This window comes from Pecten maximus, chromosome 1, assembly GCF_902652985.1.
Source record: "Pecten maximus chromosome 1, xPecMax1.1, whole genome shotgun sequence".
NCBI classification, from domain to species: Eukaryota; Metazoa; Mollusca; class Bivalvia; order Pectinida; family Pectinidae; genus Pecten; species Pecten maximus.
Window position 1 is genome coordinate 58,150,060 of NC_047015.1, and position 18,135 is coordinate 58,168,194.

The 18,135-nt window shown below is 36.9% G+C and overlaps 1 protein-coding gene across 1 annotated transcript in view; it reads right to left on the minus strand.

Annotated features, from left to right (window-relative positions):
• Positions 1 to 18,135, minus strand: part of LOC117339270 (TATA-binding protein-associated factor 172-like) — a 104,445-nt gene that overhangs the window by 79,234 nt on the left and 7,076 nt on the right. The window contains exons 2-8 of the mRNA XM_033900773.1: positions 16,995 to 17,118; positions 16,706 to 16,820; positions 13,748 to 13,888; positions 8,932 to 9,098; positions 6,950 to 7,077; positions 4,855 to 4,981; positions 2,624 to 2,782 (exon numbers count right to left, since the gene is read on the minus strand). Coding sequence (XP_033756664.1) covers positions 2,624 to 2,782; positions 4,855 to 4,981; positions 6,950 to 7,077; positions 8,932 to 9,098; positions 13,748 to 13,888; positions 16,706 to 16,820; positions 16,995 to 17,118 — 961 coding nt within the window. The remainder of the gene's footprint in view (positions 1 to 2,623; positions 2,783 to 4,854; positions 4,982 to 6,949; positions 7,078 to 8,931; positions 9,099 to 13,747; positions 13,889 to 16,705; positions 16,821 to 16,994; positions 17,119 to 18,135) is intronic.

The following is an 18,135-nucleotide window of genomic DNA, read 5'->3' on the forward strand; positions in this document are numbered from 1 at the left end:
CATACCTAATCTCCCTTTGTACAGCTGTCATACCTAATCTCCCTTTGTACACGTGTCATACCTAATCTCCCATAGTACAGCTGTCATACCTAATCTCCCTTTGTACACGTGTCATACCTAATCTCCCTTTGTACACGTGTCATACCTAATCTCCCTTTGTACACGTGTCATACCTAATCTCCCTTTGTACAGGTGTCATACCTAATCTCCCTTTGTACACGTGTCATACCTAATCTCCCTTTGTACAGGTGTCATACCTAATCTCCCTTTGTACACGTGTCATACCTAATCTCCCTTTGTACAGGTGTCATACCTAATCTCCCTTTGTACAGGTGTCATACCTAATCTCCCTTTGTACAGGTGTCATACCTAATCTCCCTTTGTACAGGTGTCATACCTAATCTCCCATAGTACAGGTGTCATACCTAATCTCCCTTTGTACAGGTGTCATACCTAATCTCCCTTTGTACAGGTGTCATACCTAATCTCCCTTTGTACCGGTGTCATACCTAATCTCCCTTTGTACAGGTGTCATACCTAATCTCCCATAGTACAGGTGTCATACCTAATCTCCCTTTGTACAGGTGCCATACCTAATCTCCCTTTGTACAGGTGTCATACCTAATCTCCCTTTGTACAGGTGTCATACCTAATCTCCCTTTGTACAGGTGTCATACCTAATCTCCCTTTGTACAGGTGTCATACCTTATCTCCCTTTGTACAGGTGTCATACCTAATCTCCCTTTGTACAGGTGTCATACCTAATCTCCCTTTGTACAGGTGTCATACCTAATCTCCCTTTGTACAGGTGTCATACCTAATCTCCCTTTGTACAGGTGTCATACCTAATCTCCCTTTGTACAGGTGTCATACCTAATCTCCCTTTGTACAGGTGTCATACCTAATCTCCCTTTGTACAGGTGTCATACCTAATCTCCCTTTGTACAGGTGTCATACCTACTCTCCCTTTGTACAGGTGTCATATCTAATCTCCCTTTGTACAGGTGTCATACCTAATCTCCCTTTGTACAGGTGTCATACCTAATCTCCCTTTGTACAGGTGTCATACCTAATCCCCCTTTGTACAGGTGTCATACCTAATCTCCCTTTGTACAGGTGTCATACCTAATCTCCCATAGTACAGGTGTCATACCTAATCTCCCTTTGTACAAGTGTCATACCTAATCTCCCATAGTACAGGTTTCATACCTAATCTCCCATAGTACAGGTGCCATACCTAATCTTCCATAGTACAGGTGTCATACCTAATCTCCCTTTGTACAGGTGTCATACCTAATCTCCCTTTGTACAGGTGTCATACCTAATCTCCCTTTGTACAGGTGTCATACCTAATCTCCCTTTGTACAGGTGTCATACCTAATCTCCCTTTGTACAGGTGCCATACCTAATCTCCCATAGTACAGGTGTCATACCTAATCTCCCTTTGTACAGGTGTCATACCTAATCTCCCTTTGTACAGGTGTCATACCTAATCTCCCTTTGTACAGGTGCCATACCTAATCTCCCTTTGTACAGGTGTCATACCTAATCTCCCATAGTACAGGTGTCATACCTAATCTCCCTTTGTACAGGTGCCATACCTAATACCTAATCTCCCTTTGTACAGGTGTCATACCTAATCTCCCTTTGTACAGGTGTCATACCTAATCTCCCTTTGTACAGGTGTCATACCTAATACCTAATCTCCCTTTGTACAGGTGTCATACCTAATCTCCCTTTGTACAGGTGTCATACCTAATCTCCCTTTGTACAGGTGTCATACCTAATCTCCCTTTGTACAGGTGTCATACCTAATCTCCCTTTGTACAGGTGTCATACCTAATCTCCCTTTGTACAGGTGTCATACCTAATCTCCCTTTGTACAGGTGTCATACCTAATCTCCCATAGTACAGGTGTCATACCTAATCTCCCTTTGTACAGGTGTCATACCTAATCTCCCATAGTACAGGTGTCATACCTAATCTCCCATAGTACAGGTGCCATACCTAATCTCCCATAGTACAGGTGTCATACCTAATCTCCCTTTGTACAGGTGTCATACCTAATCTCCCTTTGTACAGGTGTCATACCTAATCTCCCTTTGTACAGGTGTCATACCTAATCTCCCTTTGTACAGGTGTCATACCTAATCTCCCTTTGTACAGGTGCCATACCTAATCTCCCATAGTACAGGTGTCATACCTAATCTCCCTTTGTACACGTGTCATACCTAATCTCCCTTTGTACAGGTGCCATACCTAATCTCCCTTTGTACAGGTGTCATACCTAATCTCCCTTTGTACAGGTGTCATACCTAATCTCCCTTTGTACAGGTGTCATACCTAATCTCCCTTTGTACAGGTGTCATACCTAATCTCCCTTTGTACAGGTGTCATACCTAATCTCCCTTTGTACAGGTGTCATACCTAATCTCCCTTTGTACAGGTGTCATACCTAATCTCCCATTGTACAGGTGCCATACCTAATCTCCCTTTGTACAGGTGTCATACCTAATCTCCCATAGTACAGGTGTCATACCTAATCTCCCTTTGTACAGGTGTCATACCTAATCTCCCTTTGTACAGGTGTCATACCTAATCTCCCTTTGTACAGGTGTCATACCTGATCAGCAGGTGTGTCAACAGACATCCCGGCAGACTGACCGTGAAGTTTGATCACTTCTCGTAATCCTGTGGCAGCGCCATGACGACTTTCCCAGGTACTCTGAAAAAGGTCATTCATCAGGAGCTCACAGAATGTCTCAAAGGGCCACTCCTCAACCTACAACAGGAAACAGAGCTGGTCAACAACATCATATTTACTTATGTTAAGGGCGTGTTGTTGCTACTATAGTAATAAATAAGTATTCTTATCACTATCCTACTTTTTATTTTAATGATCGTAGGGACTAAACAACGACTGATCTGGGTAATCAAAACGGATAAAAATGTTTTTATTTACAATAGAACATTAATTTTGTCCTCAAGACTTGAATTTGTAGTTGATACTGAAAATAGATTTCTCAATATATTCACAGGAAATTACATTTGATGACGTAACTGGAAGCGCATGCAATCAGAACATGACCCAGAAATAATTTTCACCTGTTCACAGAAATATGAAATAAAACCAGAAAAATATCAAATATTTCTGGATTATTTTTGTATTTGTGGAGACACCAATGTGCTACAATACAACGAAAAAGGTAGCACTCATTTAAGTCATAGATATTGTATAAGTCAAAGTTACTGTTTAAACCTAATCCCTAACAGAGTTCTTCAGTAATAGATCATTGATTGTCTATTAGAGTTCTTCAGTAATAGACCATTGATTGTCTATTAGAGTTCTTCAGTAATAGACCATTGATTGTCTATCAGAGTTCTTCAGTAATAGACCATTGATTGTCTATCAGAGTTCTTCAGTAATAGACCATTGATTGTCTATCAGAGTTCTTCAGTAATAGATCATTGATTGTCTATCAGAGTTCTTCAGTAATAGATCATTGATTGTCTATTAGAGTTCTTCAGTAATAGACCATTGATTGTCTAACAGAGTTCTTCAGTAATAGACCATTGATTGTCTAACAGAGTTCTTTAGTAATAGACCATTGATTGTCTAACAGAGTTCTTCAGTAATAGACCATTGATTGTCTAACAGAGTTCTTCAGTAATAGATCATTGATTGTCTAACAGAGTTCTTCAGTAATAGACCATTGATTGTCTATCAGAGTTCTTCAGTAATAGATCATTGATTGTCTATTAGAGTTCTTCAGTAATAGACCATTGATTGTCTATTAGAGATCTTCAGTAATAGACCATTGATTGTCTATCAGAGTTCTTCAGTAATAGATCATTGATTGTCTATTAGAGTTCTTCAGTAATAGACCATTGATTGTCTAACAGAGTTCTTCAGTAATAGACCATTGATTGTCTAACAGAGTTCTTTAGTAATAGACCATTGATTGTCTAACAGAGTTCTTCAGTAATAGACCATTGATTGTCTAACAGAGTTCTTCAGTAATAGACCATTGATTGTCTAACAGAGTTCTTCAGTAATAGATCATTGATTGTCTAACAGAGTTCTTCAGTAATAGACCATTGATTGTCTATCAGAGTTCTTCAGTAATAGACCATTGATTGTCTATCAGAGTTCTTCAGTAATAGATCATTGATTCCCTAACAGAGTTCTTCAGTAATAGACCATTGATTGTCTATCAGAGTTCTTCAGTAATAGATCATTGATTGTCTATTAGAGTTCTTCAGTAATAGATCATTGATTGTCTAACAGAGTTCTTCAGTAATAGATCATTGATTGTCTATTAGAGTTCTTCAGTAATAGACCATTGATTGTCTATTAGAGTTCTTCAGTAATAGATCATTGATTCCCTAACAGAGTTCTTCAGTAATAGACCATTGATTGTCTATCAGAGTTCTTCAGTAATAGACCATTGATTGTCTATCAGAGTTCTTCAGTAATAGATCATTGATTGTCTATCAGAGTTCTTCAGTAATAGATCATTGATTGTCTATCAGAGTTCATCAGTAATAGATCATTGATTGTCTATCAGAGTTCATCAGTAATAGACCATTGATTGTCTATCAGAGTTCTTCAGTAATACACCATTGATTGTCTATCAGGGTTCTTCAGTAATAGATCATTGATTGTCTATTAGAGTTCTTCAGTAATAGACCATTGATTGTCTATCAGAGTTCTTCAGTAATAGATCATTGATTCCCTAACAGAGTTCTTCAGTAATAGACCATTGATTGTCTATTAGAGTTCTTCAGTAATAGACCATTGATTGTCTATCAGAGTTCTTCAGTAAAAAAATGTGTATGTTGTGATGTACTAACCTCCTCCATATTTAAAGTGTTATCTGTTGAACTTTCCACTACAAGCTTCCCATCACTGCCGAAGTCAAGGTCATTCCTAGACTTTGCCTTTTTACAGGGCGGCTCTGTTTCCAAGGTCATTTGTTCACTGAAGCAGACATCATTATGAAACAGAAATGTTTTCCTGGTAGAATAACAGAATTACTTCCCTTTGTTGTTGCTTGAATATTAATCCATTGATTGGACTTCAACAAGCTGAGAAAAGTAATTAAAACTTCATACAATACACCATATATACTAGTGAAAAATATTCCTGTGCATCGGGGAAAGTTTATACAATCAACTATTCTTAATATTTTAGGTGGAAATTGTGCATGTTGCTTTATTTCATTACAACAAAATCACTATGGGATTATCATTTAAAATTGATTTGAATAACAATTCATTTCACAGGGGTTCAATTCCATATGGGGTCAAAACCGAGTTCACAAACTCAATATCAAGTGTGTGCACCATTTGTATCAATGCAAGCTTGGCAATGACGTTTCATGGAGCAAACTAACGTGCCGAAGAAGTGTTGGGGAATATTGTTCCAATCTCTTATCAAGCCTTGGCTGAGTTGATTTAACGTCAATAGCTGATTAAGAATTTGACGTAGACAGCATTTCATCTAATCCCACACATGCTCGATTGGTGCCAAAACTGGCAAAATGGCCGGCCATGGAAGAACACTGATGTTCTGTTGGTTTACGTAGTCAGGTGTTGTCTAGCTGTAACGCCACTTGACGTTGTTGGACACGAATGAAGGGTACACTATGTTGTGCAATGGTCACCTCTGTATTGAATTTCAGTCAAATTACCTTGGACTTACACAAGAGGGGTTTCTGCCATGGGCAGTGATCCCTCCCAAAACTATGACCCTACCATGGCCACTACCAAAAGAACCTCATTCTACGACACAGGTATCTCGGAACCTTTCTTCCACACGATGATACACTCTGCTACGGCCCTCACTGCTATCTAAGCGAAATCTTGACTCATCCGTGAACAAAGTATGTGTCTAATGGCATTGGGTGTATCGGATATGCGATGACATTGAAGCAATACAGGACATGTGCACATTCGGGTGGTGACCAAACCAAGTGATAGCATGTGGTATGACACAATATATATGTCCATGAAATTCTATTGAGAAACTTTCGGTTTCTGAGAAAATTAAATTTTAGTGATGCACAGTTTCGTTTTTTCGTTATTATATGAAAAAAATGTCTCCAGCACCTACTGTTTATAGAAAGTTTGAGCCTGATTGGCTAAGGAAAACTAGAGTTATCACATGGAAACAAATTTTCTATTTATAGTAATAGTGACCTTGACCTTTGACCTTCTATAATGACATATAGACAAATAACGAGACTATAAAAAGTGTCTGCATATACATGTACAGTTTTGAATTCAAAATTTAGCGCTGTACATAAAATAGCGCTGCACAAACAGCGCGAAAAGCACTAAAATTAAACTACCACTAAAATAAGTATCCAGCATTTGGCCGATTTAAAGGAAAGATGATTGAGGGACCGGTGGGGGACTAATAAAGAAGTAGTACTGATTAAAACTCAGTTGAAAACTCATAAGAGTTTCGTTCCAATGTAGGCAGAAATGTTTATTGATAGAAGAATATCTCAAATGTACCATTCTTGAAAATCCATCATACAACAAGTTCTATATATATATATAAACTAAAAACAAGATTAGACAGATCAAGTTGCCTACTATTCAATTATCTTTATTGGTTCTATGTAAGACTGTTCTTTTCTCCATTTTTCCTTCTTTCCTTTTTTCGTCTTAACAAACTGATTAAGGAAAACTTCATATGAAGAACTTTCAGAGAAATTTAGATAACAAACTTAAACTGTCCAAATCCAAGATGGCCACCTGGGGACTATTTTATTTTCTGAATCAGACTCAAAATCAAATTGGCACAACTGAAAGTCTGCCCAGTACTTCTCAAGAAATAGTGATGAGAAGTATTGTTTACGGACAGACATGCAATGACGGTCGGACCATGGACGATTTGAATATACCCATCATCATTAGATAAATATCATACAGCACTCACCTCTGACATTCCTTCGATCGCTGTTTAGCCAATATCTTGGCCTTCCTCTTAACTCGATTTTTCTCCCGAGCACTCATTCCTCCCGTCACCAGCAGCAACTGTTGTTTCACAATGTCAGACACGGATTTCTGTAAGATGAATGAAACAATTACTAGAGATATGTGTCCTCTTCTCCCTTAATATCCATTGAATTTTTTTTTGGGATCCTGTCGACGACCACCATTAAATGATCTTTAGTGGTTCTGTCTGACGAATTGGGATCCTGACGACCACCAATGAATGATCTTTAGTGGTTCTATGTCAGACTGACGACCACCATTAAATGATCTTTAGTGGTTCTATGTCAGACTGACGACCACCATTGAATGATCTTTTATTATTATTAGTGGTTCTATGTCAGACTGACGACCACCATTAAATGGTCTTTAGTGGTTCTATGTCAGACTGACGACCACCATTAAATGATCTTTAGTGGTTCTATGTCAGACTGACGACCACCATTAAATGGTCTTTAGTGGTTCTATGTCAGACTGACGACCACCATTAAATGGTCTTTAGTGGTTCTATGTCAGACTGACGACCACCATTAAATGGTCTTTAGTGGTTCTATGTCAGACTGACGACCACCATTAAATGATCTTTAGTGGTTCTATGTCAGACTGACGACCACCATTAAATGATCTTTAGTGGTTCTGTCAGACTGATCTTTCTGATATTTTCTCTACAAGAAAAACCTTCATATACAATCTCAGAAAGTTATAAGAACTTTCTGAGAAATAGAGATAAAAAAATGAATAGTCAACATCCAAAATAGCCGCCTAAGCAGCAATTTTATTTTCCTGATCAGATTTAAAACTAAAATTGCACAACTAGGGACCAAGAGGAACCAATTTGAGAAATATCCCTTCTGTTCTTTTCAAGAAATAGCAAAAACTCCAGTTCTCAAAATCCAAGATGGCTGCCAGTTGGCCATCTTTTTTCCAGATCAAACTCAAAATCAAATGGGCATAACTAAGAATCAACGGGAACCTACAAGTGAAGTTTGAGAAATACCCTTTCAGTAGTTTCCAAGAAATAGCAATAACAAACTTCAATTATCAAAATCCAAGATGGCAAAAAAAAATCCTTGCAACTCTTCTCCAGAAATAGCATTAACACTGATTGTTTATGGATGGACGTATGAGACCCAAGCAATTTTAAAATCTGATGAAGCTGGCTTCATTATGGTTAACATGATTGAACCAGACATTTATGTGTTGTTTGAGTAGTCATTAGTAAAAAAAAAAAAATTCTATTTATACTAAGATTTTAACTTTTGGCATTGACACCAGAAATACAGGAATATGTTATGAGGAAACACTGTTCAAATTAAAATTGAACCCAAGGGAACAAAATCGTATGGAAACTAATTTTTAATATTAAACATATACATACTCTTGACCTTGACCTTTAACTGTTGACCAGGACCTTTAATCAATATTCTATCCTAAGTTAATACATGTACATACTGTTGACCTTGACCTTTAACTGTTGACCAGGACCTTTAATCAATATTCTATCCTAAGTTAATACATGTACATACTGTTGACCTTGACCTTTAACTGTTGACCTTTAACTGTTGACCAGGACCTTTAATCAATATTCTATCCTAAGTTAATACATGTACATACTGTTGACCTTGACCTTTAACTGTTGACCAGGACCTTTAATCAATATTCTATCCTAAGTTAATACATGTACATACTGTTGACCTTGACCTTTAACCAATATTCTACCCTAAGTTAATACATGTACATACTGTTGACCTTGACCTTTAACCAATATGCTACCCTAAGTTAATACATGTACATACTGTTGACCTTGACCTTTAACCAATATTCTATCCTAAACTATCCCTTTCATTTAAGGAAAACTCTATAAATTTTGAGCTTGATGTCAGGGAAATTTTTGTTGGAACAACAGACAAATCTCTAACAAATTACCTGGTCTTCTTTGTTGACACCGTTGCTGGACTTGATACCAATAATGAGGTCATCATCAGTGAAGATATCAGAGTCGATACCCAGTCCGAGGTTTCCTGCAACATCCAGGCCGAGTCTCTTGTTCAACATCTGCCTCTGTCTAGTCAACTGATCCTTGTCAGTCAGCTCTGTTAAACATCAAATATAAACAGTCAACTCTGTCAAACATCAAATATAAACAGTTAGCTCGGTCAAACATCAACTGTAAACAGTTAGCTCTGTCAAACATCAAATATAAACAGTCAGCTCTGTCAAACATCAAATATAAACAGTTAGCTCTGTCAAACATCAAATATAAACAGTCCGTTCTGTCAAACATCAAATATAAACAGTCCGTTCTGTCAAACATCAAATATAAACAGTCAACTCTGTCAAAAATCAAATATAAACAGTCAGCTCTGTCAAACATCAAATATAAACAGTCAACTCTGTCAAACATCAAATATAAACAGTCAGCTCTGTCAAACATCAAATATAAACAGTCAACTCTGTCAAACATCAAATATAAACAGTCAACTCTGTCAAACATCAAATATAAACAGTTATCTCTGTCAAACATCAAATATAAACAGTTAGCTCTGTCAAACATCACATATAAACAGTCAACTCTGTCAAACACCAAATATAAACAGTCAACTCTGTCAAACACCAAATATAAACAGTTAGCTCTGTCAAACATCAAATATAAACAGTCAACTCTGTCAAACATCAAATATAAACCGTCAACTCTGTCAAACACCAAATATAAACAGTTAGCTCTGTCAAACATCAAATATAAACAGTCAACTCTGTCAAACATCAAATATAAACAGTCAACTCTGTCAAACATCAAATATAAACAGTCAACTCTGTCAAACATCAAATATAAACAGTCAACTCTGTCAAACATCACATATAAACAGTCAACTCTGTCAAACATCAAATATAAACAGTCAACTCTGTCAAACATCAAATATAAACAGTCAACTCTGTCAAACATCAAATATAAACAGTCAACTCTGTCAAACACCAAATATAAACAGTCAACTCTGTCAAACATCAAATATAAACAGTTAGCTCGGTCAAAAATCAACTGTAAACAGTTAGCTCTGTCAAACATCAAATATAAACAGTCAGCTCTGTCAAACATCACATATAAACAGTCAACTCTGTCAAACATCAAATATAAACAGTCAGCTCTGTCAAACACCAAATATAAACCGTCAACTCTGTCAAACACCAAATATAAACCGTCAACTCTGTCAAACACCAAATATAAACCGTCAACTCTGTCAAACACCAAATATAAACAGTCAACTCTGTCAAACATCAAATATAAACAGTCAACTCTGTCAAACATCAAATATAAATATAAACAGTCAACTCTGTCAAACATCAAATATAAACAGTCAGCTCTGTCAAACATCAAATATAAACAGTCAGCTCTGTCAAACATCAAATATAAACAGTCAGCTCTATCAAACATCAAATATAAACAGTCAGTTCTGTCAAACATCAACTGTAAACAGTCAACTCTGTCAAACATCAAATGTAAATATAAACAGTCAACTCTGTCAAACATCAAATATAAACAGTCAACTCTGTCAAACACCAAATATAAACCGTCAACTCTGTCAAACATCAAATATAAACAGTCAGTTCTGTCAAACATCAAATATAAACCGTCAACTCTGTCAAACATCAAATATAAACCGTCAACTCTGTCAAACATCAAATATAAACAGTCAGTTCTGTCAAACATCAAATATAAACCGTCAACTCTGTCAAACATCAAATATAAACCGTCAACTCTGTCAAACATCAACTGTAAACAGTCAGCTCTTTTAAACATCAAATATAAACAGTCAGCTCTGTCAAACATCAACTGTAAACAGTCAACTCTGTCAAACATCAAATATAAACAGTCAACTCTGTCAAACATCAAATATAAACAGTCAACTCTGTCAAACATCAAATATAAACAGTCAACTCTGTCAAACATCAACTGTAAACAGTCAACTCTGTCAAACATCAAATATAAACAGTCAACTCTGTCAAACATCAAATATAAACCGTCAGCTCTGTCAAACATCAAATATAAACAGTCAACTCTGTCAAACATCAAATATAAACAGTCAACTCTGTCAAACATCAAATAGAAACAGTCAACTCTGTCAAACATCAAATAGAAACAGTCAACTCTGTCAAACATCAACTGTAAATTGTCAGCTCTGTCAAACATCAAACATAAACAGTCAACTCTGTCAAACATCAAATATAAACAGTCAACTCTGTCAACATCAAATATAAACCGTCAACTCTGTCAAACATCAAATATAAACAGTCAACTCTGTCAAACATCAAATATAAACAGTCAACTCTGTCAAACATCAACTGTAAAATTGATGGAAAATTGATGCATTAAAAAACAAATCAATTTCACAAAATCACTGATTCTCAAAATTCTCCTAGATATGCGATTTTTACCAAAAAATCACTTTGTAAAGTGTGATGTGAGAAGAAAATACACCTGATTTATTATAGAACTTATTCCAATATAAACTATAAACTATTTTGTAAACGAATTGGAAAAGCAATTAAGATTCATATATCAATTTTCTCAAAATCTAAGGTTTTAACAAAAAAATATTGAAATAAAAATGCCATCATTGTTAGCTGTTGAGTGTGTTGAGATGTCTATACAACAATGCAATTATATTCCAGGTTTTGTTGAAATACTATTAATACTTTTTGAGAAACCAAGCTAAACACAAAACTTTAAAAGTCCCAATTTGGTTGAGATGTCCATTATTTGATCTTACTATATACCAAATTTGGTTAAAGTTGGACGATCTAAACAGAAAACTTTAAAGTGAAATGTTGATGACACTGTCGTTGTCGGAAAAATAACATTGTAACGTGCCCCTGTGCACCAAGTGTGCCCCATTACTCCTCTCTTCTGAAAATTTGAAGGGTACAAACATAAATTCTAATTTCAGAGGTACTAACAACAAGAGGCCCATGGGCCTTAACAGTCACCTGAGATTTGAAATATTTCAGCTAATTTAATTGACCCTTTCTGGCCCCACCAATCAGCCCCTAATGGTCAGTCAGGGCCAACATGTGCATACCATTAAGTTGTCATCCCATGCTGATAATATTAACTAGAACTGTCGCCAGGATGGCTGACTAATACCCCTGCAATCTGCACGAGTCAATGGTGAATTGGAAGTGTTAATTAGAGGCTAACTAAGATAACCCAGTAATATAGTGACCAGTTGCCATAGCAACCATAATTTTGAGAAAAAGAAAGTGGCATGCACATCTACACATGGTCCTCTATATTTGTGCAAAGTTTCATTGAAATTGGCCCTTCGGTTTAGGAGGAGTTGTCTGGACAAACTTAAAGTTATGGTTCTTATCTGAAAACCTGTTTATATATATAGTGACCAGTTGCCATAGCAACCATAATTTTGAGGAAAAGAAAGTGGCATGCACATCTACACATGGTCTTCTATATTTGTGTGAAGTTTCATTGAAATTGGCCTATTCGGTTTAAGAGGAGTTGTCCGGACAAACTTAAAGTTATGGTTCTTTTCGGAAAAATTGTTTATAGTGACCAGTTGCCATAGCAACCATAATTTTGAGAAAAAGAAAGTGGCATGCACATCTACACATGATCATTAATATTTGTGTGAAGTTTCATTGAAATCGGCCCATCGGTTTAGGAGGAGTTGTCCGGACAAAATGTGTCTACAGACAGACGGACGGACAGACAACCTGATTCCAGTATACCCCCCTAACTTCGTTGCGGGGGTATAACAAAGTTAGAATGAATTCCAATAGAAATCAAACTAATTATAGTCAAAAATGTGATTTCCCTATATAAACTATTGTAAAATTTACTCTCTCCTCAGGGGCAAACGTGAGACCCTTGGGTCATGAAATTCACAATTTTGATAAAGCACCTTAAGACCCTTCCATCTATGAAGAGTGTTTGATTCCACCATATCTTGGAGTAGAGAAGAAGATTTTTGAAGCTTTAGTCAATATGACCCTTTTTAGCCCCGCCCCTCAGGCCCCAGGGGGGTGGGGAGCATATAATTTGCATTTGTTATTGACCATTAGCCATAGAAGCTTCCTGCCAATTTTCATTGAATTTGGTTAAGGTGTTTTGGAGTAGAAGTCGAAAATGTAAATTGTTTACGGACGCACAACGCACGACGAAGGGCAAAAGGCGATTAGAATAGGTCACTTGAGACTTCGTCTCAGGTGACCTAAAAATTAAATTTAATCCTTACACGTGTTTGAAGCACATTTCATTCCCTCACTTACAGCTGTCGATGATGGTTAGGTTTTTATTTATATTGATTGCTTTAATTGTTGCCGTTTTATAGTTTATACACAAATAAATTCCGCCGCTAGACGGGATAGGAGTAAGTTTACATGCAAATTAACCTAAATTTGCATACAGGGTCACAATTGCGTTTGACACATATGGGAATAAAAGGAAGCAGAAATAAAAGAGTCTGGTTGAGCAAGATTGAACAGAAAGGCAATGACATAAGGCAGCAGACCTTTGAAGAGGTCTTTGCCTAAAAAATGATCCCTTAATGGCATCTGCCATGCATTAGCAGATGACACAAAAACTTGCAAATTCAAATTTTAATCCTTTATTCAATTTTCAACAAACATAAAGATAATGTTCAAAGGTTGTGTTCTTGTCCATAATTTATCTCCAAAAAGATTGATATTATCAAGAAAGAAAATCCTTTTATGCAATCTGACAAATACTTACGATTTGCACTGTTATCGACTGCATACATGTTTTCCTCCGACCCAACTAAGGATGCACCATAATTAAGGACTTTGTTGAGATCAAATTGAGCAAATAAAAGTTGTGCTGGAGACTGAGAACAGCTAGGGTCTGTAATAAGTTCTGTAAACAACAACACAAAAGTCAAACAAGGAGCCGCAAAGCTTGGCAATCCCCCACGCCCCGCAGTTGGTATGAAAACCCAAATACATGTATATATATCAAGCTCAAAGTAACAGTTATTAAGGAAACAGTAATTTGGTGTTTTGGATTAAGTCTCCATTGTGACAGAGAAAATACCGAAAATGGAAGGTCCACAATAGCAAAAGGCACAACTAGGGCACTAGTCTGATATATACAGAAAGTTTCAAGGAGCTGCATTGAACAGTTTTGGAGTTATAGCCCAGAAACAAAAGGAAACAGTAATTTGGTATTTTTGATTAAGTTTCCATGGTGACAGAAAAAATACTGAAAATGGAAGGTCTTCAATAGCAAAAGGCACAACAAGGGCACTAGTCTGATATATACAGAAATTTTCAAGGAGCTGCGTCGAACGATTTTCGAGTTATAGCCCGGAAACAGTAATTTGGTATTTTTGACTAAGTTTCCATGGCGACAGAAAAAATACCGAAAATGGAAGGTCCGCAATAGCAAAAGGCACAACTAGGGCACAAGTCTGATATATACAGAAAGTCTGAAGGAGCTGCGCTGAACGGTTATGGAGTTATAGCCCGGAAACAAAAGGAAACAGTAATTTGGTATTTTTGATTAAGTTTCCATGGTGACAGAAAAAATACCGAAAATGGAAGGTCCGCAATAGCAAAAGGCACAACTAGGGCACTAGTCTGATATATACAGAAAGTTTCAAGGAGCTGCGTTGAATGGTTTTCAAGTTATAGCCCGGAAACAAAAGGAAACAGTAATTTGGTATTTTTGATTAAGTTTCCATGGTGACAGAAAAAATACCGAAAATGGAAGGTCCGCAATAGCAAAAGGCACAACTAGGGCACTAGTCTGATATATGCAGAAAGTTTCAAGGAGCTGCGTTGAACGGTTAGCGAGTTATAGCCCGGAAAAAAATCTTGGACGGACACACGGACGGACGCACGGACAGAAGGAGCCAAATTTAATATCCCCCGCAAACGCGTTTCGCAGGTCTTCGTGGGAGAAAACTTTAAATATTGTGAGTCTCAATGCCCCAGGGTTATATATGAAATCCAACACCTTAAGACCATTCCATCTATGAAGAGTGTTTGATTCCATCATACTTGCATTCAGAGAGTAGACAAGAAAATTTTTGAAGTTTTGGTCAATTTGACCCTTTTTGGCCCTGCCCCTCAGGCCCCTGGCCTATTTACCTGGTACATATGTAAATAGATTATTCTAGAATCTTCTTGAAGAGAGATGTGTCATAATATTTTGTTAACAACTATTTATTGACAAGTAGTTATTTACAAGAAGTGTGTAAGAGAATTTTAGAAAAGAGACGGTTGAAGAATGCACTTGAAAGATTTGACAATATAGTATAAATACCACGAGAGACAAATTGCTATTCAGAACTGGTTTACAATTGTCAAGAAGACTTATATGAATTCAATTAGATTATTTAGGGATTAGTTTGGCCTCCCTTTCAGGGATGTTTCCTTGTTATGGATTAGTTTGGCCTCCCTTTCAGGGATGTTACCTTGTTTAGGGATTATTTTGGCCTCCTTTTCAGGGTTGTTACTTTGTTTATGGATTAGTTTGGCCTCCTTTTCAGGGATGTTACTTTGTTTATGGATTAGTTTGGCCTCCTTTTCAGAGATGTTACTTTGTTTATGGATTAGTTTGGCCTCCTTTTCAGGGATGTTACTTTGTTTATGGATTAGTTTGGCCTCACTTTCAGGGATGTTACCTTGTTTATGGATTAGTTTGGCCTCCCTTTCAGGGATGTTACTTTGTTTAGGGATTAGCTTGCCTCCTTTTAGGGATGTTACCTTGTTTAGGGATTAGTTTGGCCTCCCTTTCAGAGATGTTACCTTATGTAGTGATTAGTTTGGCCTCCTCTTCAGGGATGTTACTTTGTTTGGGGATTAGTTTGGCCTCCTTTTCAGAGATGTTACTTTCTGTAGGGATTAGTTTGGCCTCCCTTTCAGAGATGTTACTTTGTTTATGGATTAGTTTGGCCTCACTTTCAGGGATGTTACTTTGTTTAGGGATTAGTTTGGCCTCCCTTTTCATGGATGTTACCTTGTTTAGCGATTAGTTTGGCCTCCTTTTCAGAGATGTTAACTTCTGTAGGGATTAGTTTGGCCTCCTTTCAGGGATGTTACCTTGTTTATGGATTAGTTTGGCCTCCCTTTTCAGGGATGTTACTTTGTTTATGGATTAGTTTGGCCTCCCTTTCAGGGATGTTACCTTGTTTAGGGACTAGTTTGGCCTCCCTTTCAGGGATGTTACCTTGTTTATGGATTAGTTTGGCCTCCTTTTCAGAGGTGTTACTTTGTTTAGGGATTAGTTTGGCCTCCCTTTCAGGGATGTTACCTTGTTTAGGGATTAGTTTGGCCTCCCTTTCAGGGATGTTTCTTTGTTAATGATTAGTTTGGCCTCCCTTTCAGAGATGTTACTTTGTTTAGGGATTGGTTTGGCCTCCCTTTCAGGGATGTTACCTTGTTTAGGGATTAGTTTGGCCTCCCTTTTATGGATGTTACCTTTTTAGGGATTAGTTTGGCCTCACTTTTATGGATGTTACCTTGTTTAGGGATTAGTTTGGCCTCCCTTTCAGTGATGTTACTTTGTTTATGGATTAGTTTGGCCTCCCTTTCAGGGATGTTACTTTGTTTAGTGATTAGTTTGGCCTCCCTTTTATGGATGTTACCTTTTTAGGGATTAGTTTGGCCTCACTTTTATGGATGTTACCTTGTTTAGGGATTAGTTTGGCCTCCCTTTTATGGATGTTACCTTGTTTAGGGATTAGTTTGGCCTCCCACTTTGGGACATTTTGAGCAATAGCTTCCACTGCTTGTCCTGCGGCAATCCTTGTCTCCCAGCTCGGACTTCGCAGGTAGCCATGAACCTATGGAAATAAAGTCAATTAAACTCAGAGGTTTACTAAAAGCTAATTGTAATTAAGGAGATATTGAGAACTGTTTCCATCAACTCATTATTATCGTATCAATAATAATCACCTATAAATTTTCAATATACATGTAGTGTGTACCTCAATAGACAGGAGGTTGTTGAATGTTACCTTAGACAGGAGATTATTCAGTTCGTATGGATGCAGTTTCTGAACTTCCCCGAGTTGTTGAGCTGCTGACTTTCTGATTAGCGATGTGGAGCCAGTATCAAGAAGGAGGAACAGTCTGTCTAATCTGTGGAATTACAGAAAAGAAATTATAGTAAACAAGAATGATGTCCTGACATTTCAACTCAGCATTTTTGATAAGGATAATAATCATTTGACATCTTTTGATCATCACTTGTGATGTTTTTCGTCAACCTGATCATTTCTGATCCTTGGCTGGCATAATGAAACAGAATGAATATTACATTTTCCTCAGAACAGTTGCGTCCTATTCCTCAATTACAATTCAATAAATAATATTTATATTTCCACTCAATTCAGACTCAATGAACCTACCACAGTTAACTCGAGTTATTTTTCAATGAACTATATCAAGTTCGGCGTAGGAATACATTTTGTCGAGCTTGGACTATATTTTTTCAATTCCTTTTCAAAAGTGATCATATTTATATGAAATAAATTCCTTTTAAACTAATATTTGTTTTAATTCACTATTAAGTTTGTTCACGAAAGAAATCCTAAAAGTATTAACCATATGTAGACGAAGAGTGATGACGTACATTTCGGTAAGTTCTGTGGTAGACTTGCACAAGTCCCTATTTGTCAAAGACAAAATATTGTACAAAATATAAATATAAGGATTGAATAAAGTTATGTTGAGGTGTATGGGGGTATAAACCCAATAGGTCTGGAGACAAATTTATTATGAACTGCAAATTTGTCTCAAGACCTATTGAGGTTTATACCCCCATACACCTCAACATAACATTAATCAATCCTTAAATGTATTCAAGGCTTCTTTGCATGAATCGCAGTTATCTGGCTAGTATTTACAGATAAAAAAATTAGCCCCTACTTCCACTTTATCAACAAAGTATAACTCTTAAAGATCAGATGGTGCCTTGAGTGTAGAACAGAAGTAGGCTACATATCTTAGAACTGTTTTAAAACACAGTCTGATTGGTCTACAATAGTTAGTATTGTTTACAAAGTTGTCGGCAAATCAGATTTCCTTCAGTACACCATGGCATTGCCTTGGTGAACTGACACTGTAAGCCTACTAACAAGGTACCCAGCTTTACTC